Raw genomic sequence first — 26763 nt, forward strand, 5'->3', positions numbered from 1 at the left:
CTATATCTAGGTAGATATGTTTTTGTAAATGATGTCCAAAAAAAGAATGGAAGAATCCACTATAACATGAATACACTGTAAAAAAAAACACATCAAAAACACCCACAAATATAGTTATTTCAACGGATTATTATTAATTAACTGGTTCCACAGCTTTTCTTTTGTTTAATCAACTTTTAGGTCCAAGTGTTACCTGAACTAAAAAAAAACTGTTGGCCCAAACTAAGCTCTAACGTGAGAACTTTGTCAAAAATGCAGTCAATTTAAAATGATGTGTTTGCTCAGCTTATCTCATGTGTTCATTCAATTATAAATTAACAATTGGGCATCTTAACTAAAAAAGGCTGTGCAACTGGTTACACACACACACACACACTCAAACTGTGCTTTTAACATACAATGTTTTCAGCTTACATATTTCACACACATGACTCAATTGTGCATGTTCGTTTAAACAGTAATTATTATCAACATGTCATCACCTGGGATTTGAACTCACAACCTCTTGGTTCATGGCATTCCTATCTTCCTGCTACGACACCATGTCTGTGTCAATTATCAGTTAATCTGACTCTTCTCTCATCATTGAAGATTGGAATGCTGTTAACCAAGAGGTTGTGAGTTCAAATCCCAGGTGATGACATGTTGAATATTAATTACTGTATAAATGGACATGCACAATGTAATCATGAATGTCAATATATGTCAAATATGTAAGTTGAAAACATTGTATGTTAACAGCACCTTGTGTAACTAGTTCCACTGCCTGTTTTAAGGTAAGATGCCCAAATAATAATTTTATAGTTGAATGAACATATGAGAATATTTGAGCAAACGCATCATTTTAAGTTGACAGATTTTTTTGCATACGTTTTCTCATGTTAGAGCTACGTTTGGGCCAACTAAAAATGTTAAGTTCAGGTAACACTTTTACCGAAAGGTTAGTAAACAACAAAAAAGTCAGTGGAACCAGTTCCTTAATAATATTTAGTTGAAACAACTACATTTTGTTGTGTGTGGTCTCTTGGTCACACCTCTTACAGTATATGGATCAGCATCAGATGTTTTGGGTATGTGTCCCAAATGGCACCACTGCTTTCAAAGTGGTGCTCTATATAGGGGATAGGGTGCACTATATACAATACCTTCAGAAAGTATTCACACTCCTTGACTTTTTCCACATTTTTTGTTGTGTTACAGCCTGAATTTAAAATGGATTATATTGAGATTTTGTGTCAGTTGCCTACACACAATACCCCATGATGTCAAAGTGGATTTCTGTTTTTAGAAATGTTTACAAATTAATAAAACATGAAAAGCTGAAATGTCTTGAGTCAGTAAGTATTCAAGCCCTTTGTTATGACAAGCCTCAATACGTTTAGGAGTAAAGATTTTCTTAACAAGTCACATAATAAGTTGCATGGACTCAGTGGTGGAAAAAGTACCCAATTGTCATACTTGAGTAAAAGTAAAGATACCTTAATAGGAAATGACTGAAGTAAAAGTGAAAGTCACCCAGTAAAATACTACTTCAGTAAAAGTCTAAAAGTATTTGGTTTTTAATATACTTAAGTATCAAAAGTAAAAGAATAACTAATTTCTAATTCCTTATATTAAGCGAACCAGACGGCACCATTTTCTTTCTTTTTTTTTTAATTTATGGATAACCAGGGGCAAACTCCAACACTCAGACATCATTTACAAATGAAGCATGTGTTTAGTGAGTCCACCAGATCAGAGGCAGAAGGGATGACCAGGGATGTTCTGTTGATAAGTGCGTGAATTTGATTATTTTCCTGTCCTGCTAAGCATTCAAAATGTAATGAGTACTTTTGTTTGTCAGAGAAAATGTATAGAGTAAAAAGTCTATAATTTTGTCAAAAATATAAATAGTAAAGTACAGATACCCCTCAAAAACGATTTAAGTAGTACATTAAAGTATTTTCACTTAAGTACTTTACACCACTGCATAGACTAACAAGTCACATAAGTTGCATGGACTCACTCTGTGTGCAGAAATAGTGTTTAACATGATTTTTGAATGACTACCTCATCTCTGTACCCCACACATACAATAATCTGTAAGGTCCATCAGTTGAGCAGTGAATTTCAAACACAGATTCAACCACAAAGACCAGGGAGGTTTTCCAATGCCTCACAAAGTAGGGCACCTATTGGTAAATGGGTAAAAATGTAAAAAGCAGACACTGAATATCCCTTTGAGCATGGTGGTTATTAATTACACTTTGGATGGTGTATCAATACACACACTATTGCCGGAGAGGAAGGAAACCGCTAAGGGATTTCACCATGAGGCCAACAGTTACAGAGTTTAATGGCTATGATAGGAAAAAACTGAGGATGGATCAACAACATTGTAGTTACTCCACAATACTAACCTAAATGACAGAGTGAAAAGAAGGAGGCCTGTACAGAATAAAAATATTCCAAAACATGCGTCCTGTTTGCAATAAGGCGCTAAAGTAAAACTGCACAAAATGTAGCAAAGAAACTAACTTAGTGTCCTGAATACAAAGTGTTATGTTTGGGGCAAATCCAATATAAAACATTACTGAGTATGACTCTTCATATTTTCAAGCATAGTGGTGGCTGCATCATGTTATGGGTATGCTTGCCATCGGCATAGAACTAAGCACAGGCAAAATTGTAGAGGAAAACCTGGTTCAATCTGCTTTCCACCAGACACTTGGAGATTAATTCATTTTTCAGCAGGATAGTAACCTAAAACACAAGGTCAAATCTGCACTGGTGTTGCTTACCAAGACAACAGTGAATGTTGGCCTGGTTACAGTTTTGACTTAAATCTATGACAAGACCTTAAAATGGTTGACTAGCAATGATCGACACCAAATTTGACAGAGCTTGAATAATAATTAAAAACAATAATGTGCAAATATTGTACAATCCAGGTGTGCAAAGCTCTTAGAGACTTACCCAGAAAGATTATCATCTGTAATCGCTGCCAAAGATGATCTTAACATGTGTTGACTCAGGGGTGTGAATACTTATGTAAATGAGATATTTATGTGTTTCATTTTCAATACATTTGAAAAAATGTCTCAAAACATGTTTTCACTTTGTCATTATGGGGTATTGTGTGTAGATGGGTTAAAAAATATATACATTTAATTTATTTTGAATTCAGGCTGTAATAAAACAAAATGTGCAATAAGTCAAGGGGTATGAATGCTTTCTGAAGGCACTATAAGGAATTGGGTGCCATTATATAAGGAATAACGTGCCATTGCTGACGGGGCCTTGCTGTGAGTGTGAACAACTCCATCTTGGCTGTTTTGCTGTCCCTGGATCAGCGTTAGAGCGAGTCAACGCTTAGTTAGTGCAGTGTCCCATTCCCCTTCATCCATCTCGCCCAGCTGAGTAGAGCTGGGCCGCGTTCTTTGCTCCTCTCCCTGCTTTCTCGGCGGCAGGCCGTCAGATACAGTTAGCCAGGGCTGTGTTGGCTCGGCACACCTTCAGCATGCTGGTCAGATCACACCAGGCCCTAATCGCCAGCAACAGGCCGGCCCAAGATCTGAGGAGATGAGAATCTAAGGCGAAGATGGCTCCAGGCGCCTCGCTGCATCACTCCCCTGGGACCCCTCTGCCCCCCCTCTTGATTCACCCCCCTCTGTACGCACATCCTCGACCCTCTCCAACCCCCACCTCCCTCCACCCCCTAACCACCCATCACATCTTCAAAAGCACAGCCCCACCTCCCTACCAGGTCCCAGCATAATGTTCTCTCCCTCTCTCTCACTCTCCATCTCTCTCTCTCTCTCTCTCTCTCTCTCTCTCTCTCTCTATCTCCACTTTGATTACTCTTAGCACCACGAGAGCACTCGGCTCTGCACCGGCTCCTTGGGTATTATCAAAACCAATCAACATGAAAGTTTTCATAGCAGCACCCACGGAGAGATGGGATGGAGGGGGAAGAGTATTGGGGGAAAGAGAGACGGGAGAGAGAAAGAGGAGTGTTTGGGGTATTTTTTTAAGAGAATAACAATAGCGGAATTGAGACATCACAGTAATAAGGGCGCTTGGGGGAATATTGAACAAGTTGGAGAGTTAGGGGATGGGTGGATGATAGATCCCTTTAAGCAGGGTCGGCCCGCTCATTAGGCAGGATTAGGATGGCCGCCTATGGCGGCAGATTGACGAGGGCGGCATTTTGAGCTAAACTGACCAAGATGCACCTCCAACAACACATAAAAACTCACATAATTCTGCCCAAAAACAATGACAATTTCTCTCAACCAGTGGCATATGTGATTTTTAGGTGAGCGCTGATGCTGCCCTATGATAAGCAGCTCCCACTTTGTCAAAGGCAGGGACGCAAAAGATGTATCTTGTCCATTCCGAGCACACGTCTCCAGGATGCTGTGGAAGAGATGCATCGCTGCAGTGCTCCAACATTCCGTCCAAAAAAAATGATCTGACATAAATCATGTATCAGATATAGCATATGGTTATAAGAGTATGTGGCCTTTTCTGTAGCCTACAGGCTGGAGATAAAATGGATGACAATGTAGTGAGACAGAAACTTTTTACATTGTGCAGGTTTCTACGATCAAAAAGCCTAACCTAAATGGCGCCTGATCAAATAAAATATATAAAAATGTGCTGACATGTTAACGAACAACATATCCTAAAAACAGGACAGGTCAAAGTGAAATTGACAGTATGGAATGGACAATCAGGCTACTCACAACTGCTGTCTGAGTTTCATCCTGTGGGCTAAATTGTGATGATCAGTGGTTTCAAGTTTGTATCACTCATGTTTTACGAGCTGATCATAGCAAAAAATAAAATACTTCTACATTTCCCGCTGTGTAAACTCATTGCAAATAAGCTGAGGATAACTCCTGATAAAGTTGGGTAGCTGATATTTAGAGCTTAAATTGGACGAATAAAGCCAATGCAATGCCTGTTTTACAAACAGTGGGCCTACAACATGGATGGGCATTCATAAAATTCCATTGCAGGCCGAGATGGTAGGCTACACCCCATTAAGCATGTATTGACGCCAACGTCTTTTTTTGGTTCTGTCTGGATCGGCCATCTTTTTTGGGGTGTTTTACAAACGGTAGGCCTACCATATAGATGGGCATTCCTAAAATAACATTTCAGGCGACAATGTAGACCAGAGGTGGGCAACTCCAGTCCTCTGGGGCCTGATTGGTGTAACACTTTTGCCCCAGCCCCAGCTAACACATCTGACAGTAATAATCAACTAATCATGATCTTCGGTTTAGGATGCAATTAGTTTCATCAGCTGTGTTGATTAGGGACGGTCCCTGAGGACTGGAGTTGCCCATCCCTGCTGTAGGCTATACCTCAGTAAGCACGGACCGACTCTGACGCATTTTGGGCGTCTTTTCTTTTGTGCAGTCCGGACTGGCCTTGTTTTCCACGTTCACAGACGTTGTTTTTTGGTCCGATCTAGACGAAATCTGAACCAATTATAGATGTCTATGTTTTGGTCAGGTTTTGTCCAGTCTGGACCAGCCTTGATTTGGCCCAAACGTAGACGTCTATAAATTACATATTTTCAACTTTTCTTCAGAACCGAAAATTAACCTGATTTCAACGTCCGAAAAATAAACATTTTTGCACCTTTCATTCAGAATATAAATTGAATACCTTCAACGTCTGGAAAAATATGTATTTGAGACGTCTTTTCAATGTTATTTTGCTTACTGGGACTATTCTTGTAGGAACTGCAATTTTTTGGTCTCGCCTAGGGCAGCAGAATGTCCAGGACCGGCCCTGCCTTTAAGGGATGGAGGAGTGATCTGTTGGAAGAGGGGGATTCTAGAGCAACTTTGATGGGGTGTGGGCCACAAAAAATCTGAACTCATCATGAGGGGCCGCATTAGCTCGTGGGTCTGCGTACTCACATCCATACCCCCCACCTTGCGAGCAAAACATTTCCCCCCCATGACAGCGAAGAGAAAATATTTACATTTTAAAGTTAATTTCCTGCAATTCTGAACAATTTGCAATGGGGCATAGAGAAGATGTTGCCGTTTTAAAGCAAGTTTGTTTCAATTCTACAAATTTTGCCATGGGACGGAGAGAAGATTTCGCAAATTTCCTGCAAATTTCCTGCAATTCTACACATTTTACCATAGGGTGGAAGCAAATGTTTGCAGTTTTTAATATGATAACTGATGGTCAATTGGCCCCACCCCAGTTGGTAACTCGACCATGATTACTACAAGTTTAGATAGGTGTCTGCTAGACTAACTTACCAATCTAAAAATGTTTTGCTGACATGGGCTAATTGAGCGACTGCTGATGCACAACCACATTTCGAAATTGTATCTTGTATATTCTATTTGTCACATTCTGACCACTAAAGGGGTTATTTGTTATTGTAGTTTGGTCAGGACGTGGCAGGGGGTGTTTGTTTTATGTGGTTCGGGGTTTGTTGGGCTATGTGTTTATGTAGAGGGGTGTTTGTTTAGAGTGTTCCGGGGTTTTGGTTAATGTTCTATGTTAGTATATTTCTATGTTCTAGTTTAGTTTTTCCATTTCTGTGTTTAGTTGATGCGGTTGAACTTCAATTGGAAGCAGCTGCTCTTCATTGCTTCTAATTGAAGGTCTTATTTTAGAGGGGTGTTTTTGTCATGGAATTTGTGGGTAGTTGTCTCCTTGTTTAGTGTCTGAGCACATGACATGACATGACATGACATGACATGACATGACAGGACAGGACAGGACAGGACAGGACAGGACAGGACATGACATGACATGACATGACAGGACAGGACAGGACAGGACAGGACAGGACAGGACAGGACAGGACAGGACAGGACAGGACAGGACAGTTAGTGTCGTTCGTTGTGTTTGTATACGTGTTTTGTTTGTTTTTCCTTCTTTTTACCAATTAAAGAAGATGAGTATAAACGTTCCCGCTGCACCTTGGTCCAATCATTACGACACCCGTTACACTATTATTCTAACTCTCAACAGTAAGTTGAGACCCCGACTGAGTTCCTAAAAAAATTAATAAATTGGTCCATGGGCCTACAAAAGGGGAACTACCAGTTGCCAAGTTGCCCATTGCTGTTCTTGAGGGAGAGGGGACTGTGTATTTTATTGAGAGAAGTGTAGCAGTGGGACTGTGTATTTTATTGAGAGAAGTGTAGCAGTGGGACTGTGTATTTTATTGAGAGAAGTGTAGCAGTGGGACTGTGTATTTTATTGAGAGAAGTGTAGCAGTGGGACTGTGTATTTTATTGAGAGAAGTGTAGCAGTGGGACTGTGTATTTTATTGAGAGAAGTGTAGCAGTGGGACTGTGTATTTTATTGAGAGAAGTGTAGCAGTGGGACTATGGGGTTCTAGGGTTGTATTTGTTTAAAAGAGATGTGTGCTTTGTGTATTAGTGTGTGAATTAGTATTAGTATCATTTTCATGTTTCTTTTTTTGTTCTGATGTTCAAAAACACATTGCATGTGTTTATGCTTGAGTGTGTGTGGTATCTTGTTTATTAGAGAGAGAAATAAGCATGTAACATCTAGTAAGTTGACTGTTGTGAGGTGTCATCATGTGTGTCATATTGTCTCTGGTTCTACAGAGCTTCAAGCTGAACGTGGACAGTCACTGTTCCCTGAAAGACTGTGTACTGGAGGAAGGCAGGCAGCTGCTGGAAGTCATCATCTCCCACAAATCAGGTACGGCTCTCACTGCTCTCAACCCTCACATTTATTATTAATGTTTATATTAACATACTGACCTTCAGAATGTATAAATCTTAAAGTAACCGCTTCTCAAGCAAGGGGAAGGGGGAAAGAAACTGCCTTTTTCAACATACATTACCAATGGCATTCTATCTGCAGTGGATTGAGCGAGTGAGTGAGTGAGTCCGGGCAGGCTGGGAGAGATTGGTGCTTGTGACTGGGTCGAGAAATGATAGAGAGGAGAGGTGGAGAGTGAAAGGGGTGGAGAGGGAGAGAAATGAAAGTGAGTAGAGAGAGCGAGGTGCCATGTACTGTATATGAAGAGAGGTGGAATTAGGAACAGCAGGACTTGAGTCAGAGGCCATCATCCAGACGTTCTCTCCTCTCTGCTGGGCCGATTATTCACCTAAAGCATCCAGCCAGCCAGCCAGCCAAGCGCTCAGCAAATGTACAAATCCGCTAAGCTGACCTCCCTGTTGGCGAGTTGTCTCCTCGCTGGCTCTTAAGCTGCCTACCATTAAAAATGCAGATGGCCTCCAGGATCCTGGAGCTGTTTAAAAAGCTCTGACAGGAGAGAGGAGGAGAGAGGAGAGGTGAGAAGAGCCCTACTGTGATTCACTAGAATCAGCCTCTCTCTCTTTTTCTTTCTCTCTCTCTCTCTCTCTCTCTCTCTCTCTCTCTCTCTCTCTCTCTCTCTCCCTCCCTTCTTTCATCCACATCTCATCTGCATTGGTTCCTACTACCTTCTCTCGCTTACTATTGGACGCCACAATTCTTAGTAAATCTCTCCCCCTACTTCCCGCACTGCAGACACTAATACTGGTTTCCTAGCAACTCTGCAGATCAGTCATGATAATTCCACAGGTATGAGCAGTGTGTGACATTGTTGAGCAGCCAGTCACTCAATAGATACTACAGTCAGTGTGTTTGTGCGTGTACATGCATATGTGCGTGCCTTTGTGCGTGCGTGTGGATTACAGGGTCACATTCTGCCCTGGCTCATTCATCTTGATTTGCACTTTTTAATTACTTTGAACAAACAGGATTTGGGTGAATCATGGCTGCTGGTAGAAAGACAGAGCTGGAGAAACATGCTGATGGTTTTGCAGGTGTGGGAAGGGATTAACTATAAACCAGCGACTCATCACATGCAGTACACATACTGGTGTGTACATATACATTAGTGAACATAGTTCAGGGCAGATCACGTAGGCATCTGTGTTCAGCATAGAGAGAGCAAGGTGGACCGCTGAAGAATTCATGGTACTATCAAATGAAGAGCGTTACTACCTCACTCGGGCTATGGAAACCCTTTCTAAAGAGCGATGAAGAAGGTTTACAATTATTATGATAATGGGTCAAAAAGTTCATCATAATAAAATGCTAAATATCAGTACATACAGAGATATGAATGAAGGATTTTAGGAGGGTTGGTTGGATAATCCAAAGACTGGATGTTGGCCATTCATCTCATTTATCGAATCTCTCTTTTTCTCTCTCTCTCTCTTTTTCTCTCTCTCTCTCTTTTTCTCTCTCTCTTTTTCTCTCTCTCTCTCTCTCTTTTTCTTTCCCCGCCCTGCCTCGCTCTCTCTCTCGCTCTCTCTCGTTCTTTCTCGTTCTCTCTCTCTCTCTCTGGGTCTCGGTCTCCTCCATCCTTCCCTCTCTCTTTATTTCCCCCCCCCCCCCCCCCGCCCGCCCCTCCCTCTTTCTCTTTCTCTCTCTCTTTTGGTCTCCTACATTCTTCCCTCCCTCTCTATCTTTAATATATCTTCTCTCCCCCCCTCTGTCTCTCTTTATTATCTGTCCAGGCCTGAGGGACATGCTCCAGATGACCGTACACCAGTGGCAGGAGCTCCAGAGGCAGATCCGCCGCCAGCACAGCTGGATGCTGCACACTCTGGATGCCATCAAAGCCCACATCCTGGCCACTGAGGCTGAGGCCTCTCAGGAGGCAGAGACCACGGGTCCACTAGCCAGCCCCAAGGTAAACTGGCTGCATGCAGACTCCATTTCCCCCCTCATATCCCCCATATCCCACCTCCCAACCACCACCACCTGCCTGCCCAGCCCGCGTGCCTGTCCGCTTGCCACTGACTGAAGTCCACCCGCTCTCCCTCTCGTCTTCTCTTCCTCTAGCCCACGGCTATCCAGTGCTCACTCAGCAAAATAAACAAACAGAAGGGGGAGATGGGAAGGGTTGCTGCTATTAGCATAAGAAACAGCTAAAGCTTCCCAGTTAGAAGTTACTGGGCATGGGAAGGAGGGAGAGAGGGACACGTAGTTGTGCATGATGTGAATATGAAATGTTTCATAAATGAACTCTAAAGCAATGGTGGTGGTAGCATGAATAATTTGACAAGACAAAATGCAACAAACACACACACACGCACAGGGGCAACAGACACAAAATTCACACACAATTATTTGTAGCTCAAAATGTGTGAAACCCAATTTATGTTCCTTGCATTTAATGTGTAATTACCGGCGTAGTCATTCTAGGTTACGATTGCTCATTGTTTAATTGCCAATTGTGATTTGGTAATTACGCTCAGATCTGATTTTGGTGGAAGGAGGCATCCTTTCCACTTACCCAGAGAGGCCCAGGCAGAGAGAGAGAGTGAAATGTATTTGTGTTTGTGCATCAGAAGGATATGAGCAGCCATGTCAGAGCACCAGCACAGCTCGGCTGGATTTCCCAGGGGGCCGTGCGACGTGGAGGTGCAATCTTCACAGCATCGCTCCTCGCTCTTCCTTCTTCTGACCATAATGTCTTCTTCTTCATCTGAACCAAATGAGAAACACAATCCCTTTTTTCCTCCCATGCATAGCATAGCCAGCTGGCTATCTGTACAGTGTCTCCTTTTATTTCCCCTCTCCTCCACTCCTCTCCTCTCTCCCCCCTCCTCTCCTCTCCTCTCCCCTCCCCTCCCCCTCCCTCTCCTCTCCTCTCCTCTCCTCTCCTCTCCTCTCCTCTCCTCTCCTCTCCTCTCCTCTCCTCTCCTCTCCTCTCCTCTCCTCTCCTCTCCTCTCCTCTCCTCTCCTCTCCAGGTATTTTACTTTAGTAGTGGGCGCGGCGCATCCCTCTTTCCTCTTCGTAGGCGACGACATAAATAATCCTGCTGCTTTTAAATTGTTTTGTTGCAATTAGAAATCACCACAATCAGTGTGATCAGTCAGCTCTGACATCCATTAGCCGCTTGGTTACAGCAAATTAACACAGAGACGAGCCAGTGATTCATTATCCCATAGCTGTTAATGACGATCAGATGCATTGCCTAATTAGAGCGCGGCCATTGTGGCGGGGGGAAGGTCAGGGAAGGAGCCACAAATCTCCTCTCAGCACTGTGTGTTCAGACCCGTCCTGACTCTTTGACGAGGGGGCACGGGGTCCGGTAAATACCGTAGGAGGATGTTGACGGGAGCAGGATGAGAGGTGTCGTCTTCTGGATGGAGGGATGGATGGATGGATGGATGACGGGGTGATGTCATCCGAAGGGTGGGATGATAAGTCCCAGGTTTCGTCCGACAGGTCGCGTTTGTTGTTCACCCATCAGTCGTTATCGACGCAGGAGGTTGGCCTGAAGTTGTTTAATGCTCTTTTAATGCGTGTGCAGCGGAGATGTTAGCTTGTTATAATGGTGCCCTTGTATACTTCATATAGCCCATGTACTTAAGCTTTATACGTTGGGAATTTACTGTGAAATCAAACATCAACCACGTTATAATGGAGAACAGAGGAAAATGGCTTCCTTCGACGACGACGATGTTTCTTTCCAGTGTCCCATTAATTCCTAATGTTCCTAAAAACAACAGGTGCTCTTTGAGGTTATTAATTTGAGCCTGTGTAAAAATGCCACATAGAAGAGCAATGCGACATGTCACTGGGGTAATAACGTGTGAGATGAAGACACTAACGTTGCCCCCACCACGCCATTAAGGTGTGTATAAAGCAAGGTGCGTCTCTCCTGGCGGCCATAACGCTTTGTTGTTATTGCGGAGACCATATGCTCCTCTCTGCCGTCTCCCTCGTTGATGTTCCCGAGTCTGAATCATTTTCCATGGGACCATAAAGTTTTTAACATGGCTGGATGCTGGTCAAATGGTAATCCTGAGGGAACCCTGTCTTGTTTAGTTATTCTCCTCTAATTAAATTGTTGGGGAAGATCACAGAGCGGAGAGAAGAGCGGAGAGAAGAGCGAGAGGAGAGCGAGAGGAAAGGAGAGAGAGAGAGAGGAGAGCGAGAGGAGAGCGAGAGGAAAGGAGAGAGAGAGAGAGAGGAGAGCGAGAGGAGAGAGAGAGGAGAGAGAGAGAGAGGAGAGCGAGAGGAGAGAGCATGTAATGATAAACAGCTCGGAGCTTCAACACTTCAACGCTTCAGTCTCAATAACAAGCTGCTGCTTCTCAAAATCCCCTGGCAAATAATGATACTCCAGTGCTGCATCTCAAATGGCTCCCTATTCCCAATATAGTGCACTACATTTGACCAGGGCCCATAGGGTTTTGGTCAAAAGTAGAGCACTATGTAAGGATTAGCGTGCCATTTGGGATGCAGCCCAGTCTGTTGGTGTTCATGGTGACGAAGAAGGTAGCATTTGTATTTCATACAGTACAAGGCAAAGCTAAGCATGCTTTACACAGAGTTATGGAAGAACATAGTATCTGTACGTGATTCATGGAAATGTCACAGAATATCAGTTAAGAGGGGAGAGATTACTCTTACAAGAGAACTTTTGTGTGAGTTCAGATTGTCCCTGTGATTTTTAACATGGATTGAATATTATTGTGGAATAGTAAAGCTGTGTTCTCAGTCAACTAGGCCATATTCCAAATGGTACCCTATTCCCTATGGGCCCTGGCCAAAAGTAGTGCACTATATAGGGAATAGGGAGCCATTTGGGATGCAGCTCTACTCTCTGGTGGCGGTGGTGTGTGATGCGTTTCTCCCTGAGCCTTGGTGGTTTGGACCTGAAGAACAGTGCAATATACAAGAGCTTAGCAGGATACTGTCAGAGGATACTGTCTGTCACATTACAGGAATTGCTGTAGGCTCTGTCTCCATGCCTTTGACTCACTCTCTCTCACAGAACGAGAAGGTGTTGACCACACAAACAAACAAACATGCATGCATGGACTCACGCACACGGATGTGTATACACACACACACACACCTAGTGTAGGTTAGGTCTGGGAGGAAGTATTTCAATGTCCAATGTCTCCCATGATTCTCCTTTCACCTCCTCTTCATGCACCAATGGGCACACTATTCATGGCATGGCACGGCCATAGTTTAGCACAGCCCCAGCAGAGCACAGCCACAGCATAGCCCAGCACATCCACAGCCCCATCATCAACTCTTCCTCCATTTGCGGTTATCATTCCTCCTCAGGTGGAGAAGCTGGTGGATTCTTGTGGATTCTCTCTCTGAGACAAAATATGATGCAATTTGAACATTTTCAACATGGAGGGAATTTGTGAAAGCGCAGCAGAATTGTCAGCTAACATCATTGACATCCATGGAAAAAGTGGTGGTGTGTGTTATTTGTCCAAAATAGCCTGATGTAGATCTTGTGTCAGTCAGTTTGTCCATCCGCCTGTCAGTCAGTCTGTGCCCAGAGTTGGAACGTACCATATCTCCCTGGAGGCAGGGGTGGTTTGACCCTTCTTCCTCTCAGTAACCCCATCACTCTCCCCAGTGATCCCTTCAGATTAGACCATGTTCGTTTGGTCACAGGGGACATAAATCCAGTTAACCAGCTTGACGAAACAGCCCCCAGTCAGTGACCAAACGACACCCGGCACTCTGGTGATATTTGGGCGATGTTGCCATTACCATGCCTCACATTACAGCAAAGTTTATCAGAGTAGGTGTTGTGTCCCCTACCTATTGCTGCCTCTGTCGCCCCAAGTGATACAATATCTAGCTCCTCAGAGTGGGATTATTCAGGTCATCTGAGCCCTGCCAGGTGTCAGTGGCATATACTTATGCTGGCCTGCCTGTGTGTCTATGTATGTATGTATGTAAAATCAGTGGGGCCTTATCTGCCGCTGCTCCCAGACAGCTTGTCTGCCCCGAGGCCCCAATTTCAACCAGCCAGCCTGGCTGACTGCAGCACAGCGGGGGAGGGACGTGGGGGGGGGGGGGGGGGGGGGCATGAGGATGAGAGGTGGCAGGGGGAGGGTGGTGGGAGGGAGAATAACAGGAGGGGAGGAGGGCCCACCGTTGTCATCATCATCCCCCATTCTGCTCACTGGGCATATGTTAAGGGCCATGCCACACCAGTGATATGCCACACCACCATGCTGCATATGGAGTGGGTCTTAGGTATATCAAGGTACAGCACACTTATAACTGACCCCAGGTTATTGCTGCCTGGTGAAAATGTAATTAAAGGAAGTGGAGTGGCACTTTAAAGCAGGACAGGGACATTTCCGGGGAGACTTTTCAGTCTGGGCGGACTGCTGCCTGGCTCCCATCAGCCCCCTCTTCATCAGCCGGGAATTATGGGTAGATGTTCAGGGTTCACCCAGCTTTACGACTTAGTTTGTGTTGGATGGTGAGGCAGTAGATTTTCCATTAGGTATGACTATTTAGACTTTGTAGAATAGTTTATAGTGCATTGGTTTAGTTAAACAATTTTGCCAACTTTGCCAAGCCTTTTATTGTGGAGATAAGGTATTTTGAATATAATAATCAATGTTTTGTGAAATAAATCTAAATATGCATTCTGAAACACTGAAACAAGCGTCAGGAAACTGCTGTTTCATGCACCTTATAGTTGAGAATTCACATGCTCTCTTTTGACTGGTTTAAACCAGCAACTGTGTTTCTCCATTGAGTACCGATTGCTTTGGTTATTAACAATCTAAAATAATGTATGAAATTATTAGTCTCCTCTCTTGACATGTGCAGTGCCTTCAGAAAGTGTTCATACCCTTGACTTATTCCACGTTTTTTTCTGTTACAGCCTGAATTAAAATTGATAAAAAATGTATTGTTTTACCCATCTACACACAATACCCCATAATAATCTTTACAAATGTATTGCAAATTAAATACAGAAATAACTCATTTACGTAAGTGTTCACAACCCTGAGTCAATACTTTGTAGAAGCACCTTGGCAGTGATTACAGCTGTGAGTCTCGCTGGTTAAGTCTCTAAGAGCTTCCCACACCTGGATTGTGCAACATTTGCCCATTATTCTTTTCAAAATTCTTCAAGCTCTGTCGAATTGGTTGTTGATCGTTGCTAGTCAACCATTTTCATGTCTTGGCATAGATTTTCAAGTAACGTTAAGTCAATACTGTAACTCGGCCACTCAGCAACATTCACTGTCTTCTTGGTAAGCAACTCCAGTGTAGATTTGGTGTTTAGTTTTAGGTTAGTGGCCTGCTGAAAGGTAAATTAATTTCCCAGTATCTGGTGGAAAGCAGACTGAACCAGGTTTTTTGCCAGTGCTTAGCTCCATTACATTTCTTTTTTATCCTGAAAAACTCTCCAGTCCTAAACGATTATAAGCATACCCATAACATGATGCAGCCACCACTATGCTTGATATGGAGAGTGGTACTCAGTAATGTGTTGTATTGGATTTGCCCCACACATAACACTTGTATTCAGGCCAAAAAGTAAATTGCTTTGCCAAATTTTTTGCACTATTACTTTAGGGCCTTGTTGTAAACAGCATGCATGTTCTGTACAGGCTTCCTTCTTTTCACGCTGCCAATTAGGTTAGTATTGTGGAGTAACTACAATGTTGTTGATCCATCCTTAGTATTCTCCTATCACAGCCATTAAACTCTGTAAATCAGGATTTTCCCAACTGGCGGCCCACGAGCCCCTCAAGATTTCTGTGGTATTTCAAATGCTTTCTTGTTGGATATAAAATACTGTAAAAACATGAGCAGATCAGCTCCAAGTGAATTTAATGTTGGAAATCTGTTCCAAAGTATTCCCACGCAAAATAGAGAGATATATGTGATCGTAAACAAATGTAAGAAAGGTTTGAAATGATTATGTTTTCGTCAAATGTTATATCTGTTAACAAACTATAGTTTTGGCAAGTCGGTTAGGACATCTACTTTGTGTATGACTCAAGTAATTTTTCCAACTATTGTTTACAGACAGATTATTTCACTTATAATTGACTGTATCACAATTCCAGTGGGTCAGAAGTTTACATACACTAAGTTGACCGTGCCTTTAAACAGCTTGGAAAATTCCAGAAAATGATGTCATGGCTTTAGAAGCTTCTGATAGGCTAATTGACATCATTTGAGTCAATTGGAGGTGTACCTGTGGATGTATTTCAAGGCCTACCTTCAAACTCACTGCCTTTTTGCTTGACATCATGGGAAAATCAAAAGAAATCAGCCAAGACCTTAGAAAACAATTGTAGACCTCCACAAGTCTGGTTCATCCTTGGAAGCAATTTCCAAACGCCTGAAGGTACCACGTTCATCTGTACAAACAATAGTACGCAGGTATAAACACCATGGGACCCCGCAGCTGTCATACCGCTCAGGAAGGAGACGAGTTCTGTCTCCTAGAGATGAACGTACTTTGGTGCAAAAAATGCAAATCAATCCCAGAACAACAGCAAAGGACCTTGTGAAGATGCTGGAGGAAACAGGTACAAAAGTATCTATATCCACAGTAAAACGAGTCCTATATCAACATAACCTGAAAGGCCGCTCAGCAAGGAAGAAGCCACTGCTCCAAAACCGCCATAAAAAAGCCAGACTATGGTTTGCAACTGCACATGGGGACAAAGATCGTACTTTTTGGAGAAATGTCCTCTGGTCTGATGAAACAAAAATAGAACTGTTTGGCCATAATGACCATCGTTATGTTTGGATGAAAAAGGGGGAGGCTTGCAAGCCGAACAACACCATCCCAACCGTGAAGCACCGGGGTGGCAGCATCATGTTGTGGGGGTGCTTTGCTGCAGGAGGGACTGGTGCACATCACAAAATAGATGGCATCATGAGGAAAATTATTTGGATATATTGAAGCAACATCTCAAGACATCAGTCAGGAAGTTAAAGCTTGGTCTTCCAAATGGACAGTGACCCCAAGCATACTTCCAACATTGTGGCAAAATGGCTTAAGGACAACAAAATCAAGGTATTGGAGTGGCCATCACAAAGCCCTGACCTCAAATCCTATAGAAAATGTGTGGGCAGAACTGAAAAAGCGTGTGCGAGCAAGAAGGCCATCAAACCTGACTCAGTTACACCAGCTCTGTCAGGAGGAATGGGCCAAAATTCACCCAACTTATTGTGGGAAGCTTGTGGAAGGCTACCTGAAACGTTTGACCCAAGTTAAACAATTTAAAGGCAATGCTACCAAATACTAATTGAGTGTAAGTGAGCTTCTGACCCACTGGGATTGTGATGAAAGAAATAAAAGCTGAAATAAATCATTCTCTCTACTATTATTCTGACATTTCACATTCTTAAAATAAAGTGGTAATCCTAACTGACCTAAGACAGGGAATTTCTACTAGGATTGAATGTCAGGAATTGTGAAAAACTGAGTTTAAATGTATTTGGCTAAGGTGTATGTAAACTTCCGACTTCAACTGTATGTAAGAATGCTGTTTATACTATAGCTCAGCATTCAACACCATAGTACCCTCCAAGCTCATCATTAAGCTCGAGTCCCTGGGTCTGAACCCCGCCCTGTGCAACTGGGTCCTGGACTTCCTGAAGGGCCGCCCCCAGGTGGTGAAGATTAGTAAACATCACCTCCACTCCGCTGATCCTCAACACTGGGGCCCCACAAGGGTGCGTGCTCAGCTCCCTCCTGTATTCCCTGTTCACCCATGACTGCTGGCCAAGCTCGCCTCCAACTCAATCGTCAAGTTTGCAGACGACACAGCAGTAGTAGGCTGAGTAGTAGGAGGTGAGGGCTCTGGGAGTGTGGTGCCTGGAAAACAACCACTCACTCAACGTCAGCAAAACAAAGGAGGTGATCGTGGACTTCAGAAAACAGCAGAGGGTGCACCCCCCTATCTACATTGATGGGACTGCAGTGGAGAAGGTGGAAAGCTTCAAGTTCCGTGGCGTACACATCGCTGACAAACTGAAATGGACCACCCACACAGACAGTGTGGTGAAGAAGGCGCAACAGAGCCTTTTCAACCTCAGGAGGCTAAAGAAATCTGTCTTGTCACCTAAAACCCTCACAAACTTTTACAGATGCACAATTGAAAGCATCCTGTCAGGCTGTATCACTGCATGGTACGGCAACTGCACCGCCCACAACCGCAAGGCTCTCCAGAGGGTGGTGCGGTCGGCCCAACGCATTACTGAGGGCAAACTACCCGCCCTCCAGGACACCTACAGCACCCGATGTCACAGGAAGGCCAAAAAGATCATCAAGGACATCAACCACCCGAGCCCTGCCTATTCACCCCACTATCATCCAGAAGGCGAGGTCAGTACAGGTGCATCAAAGATGTGAACCTGAAAAACAGCTTCTATCTCAAGGCCATCAGACTGTTAAACAGCCATCACTAGCTGTTGCCTTTAGGCATAGACTAGAAATCACTGGCCAATTACCTGGCATTACTCATCTCATGTATATACTGTATTCTATGCTATTCTACGGTATTTTAGTCACTTAATGTTTACATATCTGGCATTACTCATCTCATATATATATATATATATATATATATATATATATATATATATACTTTTTCTATACTATTCTACGGTATCTCATTCACTTAATAATGTTTACATATCTTGCATTACTTATCTCAAATGTATATACTGTTTTCTATACTATTCTACTGTATCTTAGTCCGTTCTGCTCTGACATCGCTCGTCCATATGTATATAGTCTTAATTCATTCCTACTTAGATTTGTGTGTATTGGGTATATGTTGTGTAATTGGTTAGATATTACTTGTTAGATATTACTGCACTTTCAGAGCTAGAAGCACAAGCATTTCGCTACACCTGCACTAACATCTGCTAATCACGTGTATGTGACCAATAAAATTTGATTTGATTGTTTTAGTCACCTTTGGCCTCATGGTGAAATCCCTGAGTGGTTTCCTTCCTCTCCAGTAACTGAGTTAGGAAGGATGCCTGTATCTTTGTAGTGACTGGGTGTATTGATACACCATCCAACCTGTAATTAATAGCTTCATCATGCTCAAAGGGATATTCATTGTCTGTTTTTTTTGTTTTTTTTACCATCAACCAATAGGTTTCCTTTTTTGAGAGGTATTGAAAAACCTCCCTGGTCTTTGTGGTTGAATCTGTGTTTGTAATTCACTGCTCGACTGAGAGACCTTACAGATAATTGTATGTGGACTACAGAGATCTTGTTACTCTGAACGTATTTAGGCTTGCCATAACAAAGGGGTTGAATACTTATTGACATTTCAGCTTTTCATTTTCATGGAATTTTTTTAATATTTCAAAAAGCATGATTCCACTTTGACATAATGGGGTATTGTGTGAAGGCCAGTGACAAAAAAAAATCTACATTTTTCATTTTAAATTCAGGCTGTAACACAACAAAATGTGGAAAAAGTCAATACTTTCTGAAGGCACTGCAATTGATGCCACATTCATAGAGATAAAATAGAGGTCCTGTCCTGGAATTCATATCTACATCACTTTATCTAGGGCCACGTTCACATACATTCTTGAATTAGTTCAACTATATCAAACTCCTAAATAACCGTTATCTACCTCTCTAAAGTGTTTATGTCTTTTAAATGAGAAATGCAAATAATCAGATATCCAAATAAGAAATAATGAATGTATGCCAGGGACTCTCTGGCAGTATTAGCATGCAAAGGTACTCTAAATGGAATTTACAAAGTGTGCTAAAATAACACACCTCTAAGTGACTTTTGCCCAAAGGCGATCTGACAATTGAAATTTCTCCCCAAAAAGTTAATGGTGCTATTTTTTTCCAGACATTTATCAAATATTTAATTACGAGGATGATAGAAATGAATATGCAGTAAAGCCTGCTGTCACGTCCCAGCGTTTGAAAAGGATCTGTGGCTTTTACAAAGAATACTAGCATAGGTGAAATGTTTATAGTAGGGCGTTGTGTTGTAGTCAAAGCTACTGTTGCAGCTCTGTGAGGTCTGTTAATTGAGATGGTGAATGAAAATGCACTAGCCCCTGCCATCCCCTTCTTCCCATGGTTTCTTTGTGTAGCCCAGTTGTCTATTTCAGAAATGAACATTACTCTAATCTAGTACAATTTAAACACTTTCTTATGAACAAATTATTCCCCATTCATTCTGCTTCTAAATGTGAATAAAGCAACAATCCGAACTTCGCTGCTCAGCATCCACTGTGTGGCTGCATCTTTGATGCCACCCTATGGGGCCCTTGTCAAATCTAGTGCACTACCGTATAAGGAATAGGCTGCCATTTCAGACGCAACCAATGACCCCGTCCGAGTGCTTTTGCGCGACTTCATTACTTTTCTTCAATCTTCTATCCCCTGGCTGTGTTATTGTGTGCAGCTGAAGTCCGCTAGAAAATCAAAAGCAGATTTTATTCTTTTTTTTCATTTGTATTCTGCCTTCGACACTTGGCAATCGGATCAAAGATTACCCAACTTGCTTGCAAATAAAAGCAACGAGGAGGCACTTCAGGCTGTAATTATTAGAATCAGAGTGAGATTTTTTTGTGCCGAAAATGCGGAGCTCTATTGGAGCCTATTAGCTTGATTCCCTTTGTGGTTTGCTGGGTGTCCACATGTCAGGGCTGCTAATGCCTAATGAATTCTATCAAACTAAATACAATCAAGTCCAATCTGATAGGCATGGATGGGGATATATGAACACAGTATGACGGCTAGGCTCTTGATATTGCTTGAAGTGAAGAGCTCATGCAGCTTTGGCGTTAGAGAAAAATGATTGCTTTGTAATGTGTTGCCTGAATAGTACTGCAGTGGTAACTTAAGTTAAAACACAGTGCAAACTCATCTGGTCTCAACTGTGGTTGCTGTCTTTGTACAATGAATGGCAAATGAAGTGCTTCAATGACAATGTTCTGAGAAAGAATTCTTAAAATAGAATGCTCTAACTCATCTGTGTGTTGATATCTAGATTCATACGAAGGGGGTATATTACCAAATAGTAAACCGTGTTTACTCTTCAATACAATATGTTACACAGTCGACAGAGACACAGAAGGAGTATGGGCTTGCGGTATTGTTTGTTCCTCTCCTAACATAGGGCTTGCTCAGACGACTCTCATCCAACAGTGACAATATTATTCACAGACAGGGATTTCTATATTCTCCAGAAAGCCCTGCCCGTTCTCTGATGGAGAGAGAGCGCATAATCCCTATTCTAAAAGTCAGAGCAGACCTACAGTATTTTGCTGTATATGACCATTAACTATCTTTTTAATATTTTATGTTTTGTTCTAATCAAAAATGAAATGGTTAAGCTAAACATGTGATTGGACTGTGGGAAGGGAGGGGGTGAAGGAGCTGATTGCAGTGGATCCTGGGGCTATTTGCTAAGATGATGTCCCAAATGGCACCCTATTCCCTATGTCGTGCACTAGTTTTGACCTGGGATCAAGGAATAGGGTGCCATTTGGGGCGTACACTAACGGCCCTTCTACGCTACAGCCATCGGGCATCCGGCCTTGCCATCAGCCATTGAGGGAATGCTTCCTTTGAAATCAATAGAAGCTGCTATACTGCCCACATTGCTTTGCGTCCAATGGCAGCATCCAAGTTTAAGAATCGCACATGAATTCTATCTTGTGAATTCAAATAATGAGACATTAGTCGATTTTGGTTGGTTTCTGGTATTTCAGGTAAAACGTCACATTGACGCAAAGCTGATGGCGATGCAGCACTACACGTGTAGTCTAGCTGAAGTGTAAGACTCCTCCTGAAGAAGTAGTGCGCGTTAATAACGGCATGGCTCTTTCTTTTCTTCTTCCTCCCTCCATTCCTCATTCCCTCCTCTCTCTCAGGACCCAGCAATTACCCTTAAGTCAGTGTGGAATAATTGTCAATGAATATTTAACAAGGCTTCAGTGGAAGCATAGGCATCAGAGAAGCATCAACTGCTATACTGTATTATTAATATAGGGAATTGTTACAGATACACTGTAGAGAGTCACTGGACCACACCATGCAGTGGATTAACAATTGGGAAAATGACGAAGCAGGTTCAGGAATAAATAAAGTGGGCTTCAAAAACATAATGGAGCCAGTGAGTTGTCAGAGGCACATTATGCAGCTGCTGTAAAACATGACAAAAGATGTCTATGTCATTCAATCAAACAGATAGCGGAAGCATTCCATCAGCCCCACCCCAGCCTCAGTCAGAACTTTCAAGATCAAGTCCTCCCTCTCTGTATGTACCTACCTGACGTTACTTCGTTCCTCCTCAGCTGAATGTTCCAAAAAATATTCTAATCAGGAGTGCTTATAGCCAATCTGGTCAACATAAAACTGTCGGCAGTGTTATGAAATATGGGAGGTGGAATTACCTTATCGCTGTGATGATTTAACATGCCTCACAGGTGAAAGACAAAAAACATGTCCCATCAGCCATCACTCCCTCCCTCCCTCTGTCAGTCCTCAATGAATGTCAGACGAGCTTCAGATGTATCCTTTACCCCCCCTCACTCTCTCACTTTCTCTCTCTCCTTATCTTTCTTTCTCTCTCCCTCTCTCTCTCTCTCTCTCTCACTCTTTCACTTTCTCTCTCTCTCCTTATCTTCCTTCCTTCCTTTCTCTCTCTCTCTCTCTCTCTCTCCCTCCCTCTCTACCTCTCCCTCTCTACCTCTCCCTCTCTCTCTCTCTCTCTCTCTCTTGTTCTGTCTCTCCCTCTCTACCTCTCCCTCCCTACTTCTCCCTACCTCCTCCTTGAAGTGATATAAAATTCTAATGTCTGTCCTCTGGTTCTGTCCTCCCTGAAATCTGGCCAAAGCGCAGAAGGAAAGATAGCTGCCGTGCCTGAAAAGCAATGCACACAGAGGGGGAAAAAGGGGAAAGGACTCAGTCATGAAGTGACGTTCTATTCCTCAGAGGAAAGAGAAATGACATCCAATGAGTCCTATCTTCTGTATTCGGAATTCATGTATTCTATATGTACTTTACAATACAGTAGATAGACGGAAAGAAATAGTCTGCCACTGCGTTTTAGCTCTTTGATGATCCATAATGATTTCTCCTTTGGTTTTATAGCGAGCTTTGACAGATGCTCTGAGTAGTAAAATGTTATTATTGTCACAAACCTGGCCATGGTGATTAGACGCCTCTTTGTTTGTGCTTGAATCGTTTTAATGTAGACACCAGCAGGGAACAAGCAGGCAACACACTGTGTGTGTGTGTGTGTGTGTGTGTGTGTGTGTGTGTGTGTGTGTGTGTGTGTGTGTGTGTGTGTGTGTGTGTGTGTGTGTGTGTGTGTGTGTGTGCACGCGCGCGCGCATGTAAATCCCCATGACAAAATCCACCTGTGACAAGCATCCTGAAGTAAAATGATATCATATTACTATATTATTATGATATCGTATATGTTACTATGGTATTACAATGGCAAATCACTAGCTACAAACTCTGCATGAGAGCAGGCAGAAAATGTAGCCGTTTTGTAGTCTGATCTTCACCTGTGTGAGTACTATTGTTTTGTGGTTTACTTCTTTACAAAGTTTACAAATTCCTTCTGGTTCAAATGTTATTTAAAGGATTCAGCCCTGAATTCCCTCTGTTTCCTCCGTCTCCTCCTCGGCTGGTGGAAAAGCATTATTGGCGTTGTCAACACAGCTGAAATGTTAAGAATTATTGTACAAACAGAATGGCTTGTCTCCCGGATTACTTTTGATTTATGTTCCAGCTTTGATATTGGAAATAAGTAGAAGGGTGTCCTTGAACACCACTGTTAGTAAAGCAAAGAGAAGAGATTACTTTGGAAGGAGAAGCAGAATAAATGGGCTCTATGTTAGGAGAGGAGGAATGTTTGATTCCCACGTCTAGTGGCTGTGGAGAATCAGGAGGACTACTTAGTGCTCTGTTCTGTGATGTTTGGACTGTTGCTACAGTACATCATCTCCTTTGACTGTGCTTCTTAGATCCAGACCTGGGTTCAAATTGTATTGGTTTTCTTTCAGATATTTTAGCTGCGGTTGACTGAGCTTGCCTGACACAATGGAACCAATGGAATAGTACCAAAAGTGTAAACCCCGCCCAGCTGGCACTCCAGGCAGGTCCAATGATAGATTGCTTCGCTTTAGAAATGGGCCAATCTTGCTAGTAGTCCACCTGGACTAGACTGAGTTACGAAGGACAGTCCAATTCATTACATATGCTCATTGGTCAGTTTGATGATTGAGGTCTATTACTTCTAGTGAGTATTTGCGTTGGTTAAAAAGCCCAGCATATATTTGGGACATGTATTATGTATGATTGTCTCTATTGAAGAAAAAACAGACCTGTTGTGTTGTTCTATTTGAGTCAATGTTGGCTTTGTATGTTGGTTCTATGGTGTTTGGTTGGTCCTCCCTCATTTCTCTTTCAGTTGAAATGTTATCTCTCTGGTGGTAAGAGCGTGCTACATGTGTTTATTCTGCCCACGCGTTGTTCTGAATCTTAAAGTCCTATTTATGTGATGCTTTGCTTTCCCAAACAACAGCAAAGAGAGGAATCTGTGATTCTCTCCACAACAGGCAGTAGTAGCTCTCCGGTCTTCGTTTCTGACATAGTCGCTGTCAAATTACACTTAATGGTTCTGAATTATACAAAATGCCCCGTAATTACCTCTAATTTCCTCCAGTGTTAAGTTTTCTTTCCTACCACCCATGATGTAAATAAATGAGTATGACTGATCTAATTCTCTTGTTTTGGAGAGACTGCAGGATGATGGATCTGTGAGGGGATTCAATTGGTTGGTTAATTACATTTTTCTATTGTCAGTGCTTATTCAGTGATCTACTTCGACCACCTTTAAAGATGATTACCCCACATCACATTAAATAACAAATACTTCCAACCAAACTTCATGTCTATTTCTAAACCACCCACCGACTACTCCCTGCACGGATACACACACACACACACACACACACACACACACACACACACACACACACACACACACACACACACACACACACACACACACACACACACACACACACACACACATACACACTCTTTCTATTATTTTCAGCCATTCTTATCCACATCCCCACTCCTGACCAGAGCAGAGCCTGCTGAGAGGGCCCATGTGGACTATCTATCTGGGTTTCTCATATGAATTCACTTCTAAATCATATTTGATTTCATGCATAATTAGTTTGTCCATCAGCAGGCCTGCGTCTGGCCCCACGCTGCTACGGTATCTGCAGCATCACACAGGTCTGATGACACTGTGCTTTGTCACAACAGACAATATGCATTAGAAGAATAGCACGGTTCCGAGCCACTGCCCAACATCAGCTGCATGGAAGTCATTCCATTTCCCCCATCCTGACTATGGTAAATGTACCTTTAGAACAACATAAAGATAGCAGCAACGCTGAACGTTCAACCATTGCGTTGGCAGTTTTCAGTTTTGATAGAACTCCGCTACTTTCCTGCCCCACGGATTAAACCGGCCGACTTAATTATGTTTTAAAATTATATTTTAATTAAATATCAAGGTAAGCAGAAATGGATCACAAAATAATTAATCAAACATCCCAAAAATTAAACAGGTTTTTTTTTTCTGCATGGGGCAGCAGAAAAGTAAGAAGCCTTATTTAGAGTCTGTTAGAGATTCAATCTAATTTAATTCTCTACCCCCTCTCTAAATAAACAGCTCTAAAACCTTTTTTTCATCTGGGGAGAGTAGAGATGATAGAGGTAATCAATATTTCTAGCATTTTAATTAAAACCGTTAGTGGAATAAATCCATTTAATTATCAGTTAATGAAATACAAGGTCATTTACCTGACAGCAACTTTGAAGGTGGCTTACTGGTTGGAATGAGCACAGCAGCCTGGTGTCAGTGCCGTTTAGCTGCTGTCAATTGGCAGGTTGAGATTCTCCTGGCAGGTTAACCCCTGAACGTCCTGTTGGCTCTGGCTTGGCTGGCCTGGTGCTCTGCTGAGGAGGAGGATTTAACAAGGATCTAGCTATAGCTCTTCTCCCCCCTCAGAGTTCAGATACAGGCAGGCAGACGCACACAAGTATGCAGGAACTCATTCATGCACACAGTACACACACACACACACACACACACACACACCCATACGCTGTTGATAAGGCGTCTTATGAAAATCAAGGTTATCAGATCCAATGGTTTAAACTCTGTTATTATGAGATTACACTCTGGGAATACCAGGGGCGGTACAGTAAATATGAGTTTCTAGGCTGTTCTATTTTACCTTTCACTTCTTAAAATGAAGAGAGAGATTGTTGAACTTGATTATCCTTATAGTGAAGAGCTTTCAACATGGTTAGACGTGCGATATTTAGCCAAAGCTAACCTACAAGCTGAATAAGACATCCAACATAAATAAATATACCATTCATTCTAGAGCCGTTTCTGATGGGGGGGGGGGGGGGGGGGGGGGGGGGGGGGTTAGCCTATGGTGAATACAGATCCCTGGTAGAGATTTTTATGAATCATCATAGGTTTAGACTGTGTGTAATATTGCACATCGATGGGAATCTAGTCGACATTTCGTATAAGGAAACAAGGATGTCCAGAGCTAAAGGAATGAACAATACTACCTCACCACAACCACTACTATAGCACCGCAGCTTCAACCCAGCACCACCGTCCCCCATCTGGAACAAATACAACAAATAAGGAATAGAGATACAATGAAGCAGAGAAATCGAATCTAACTTGGCCCCAAGCACTTACCTGGAATGTGCATATAATGGTCCTGGGCATTTGTCATTGTGAATCGTTCTGGAGTTTTGTCCTACTGTTAACGAAATAGTAAACTTGGCCTTGTGCGTTATGTTCCAGCTTTATGTATCAATCTTTACAATTGCTTTCTTTGTCTTATTGCTGAAATCAATTTCTTTCCTGTGATTGCCAAGAAGAGCATTT

General features: G+C 42.6%; 1 protein-coding gene across 2 annotated transcripts in view; it reads left to right on the top strand.

Annotated features, from left to right (window-relative positions):
• akap6 (A-kinase anchoring protein 6) overlaps positions 1 to 26763 on the top strand; it is a 189622-nt gene that overhangs the window by 60990 nt on the left and 101869 nt on the right. For both annotated transcript variants that reach the window (XM_014194357.3, XM_014194363.3), the window contains exons 6-7: positions 7602 to 7698; positions 9513 to 9688. In XM_014194357.3, coding sequence (XP_014049832.3) covers positions 7602 to 7698; positions 9513 to 9688 — 273 coding nt within the window. The remainder of the gene's footprint in view (positions 1 to 7601; positions 7699 to 9512; positions 9689 to 26763) is intronic.

The sequence above is a fragment of the Salmo salar genome, chromosome 01 (assembly GCF_965601325.2).
Source record: "Salmo salar chromosome 01, fSalSal1, whole genome shotgun sequence".
NCBI classification, from domain to species: Eukaryota; Metazoa; Chordata; class Actinopteri; order Salmoniformes; family Salmonidae; genus Salmo; species Salmo salar.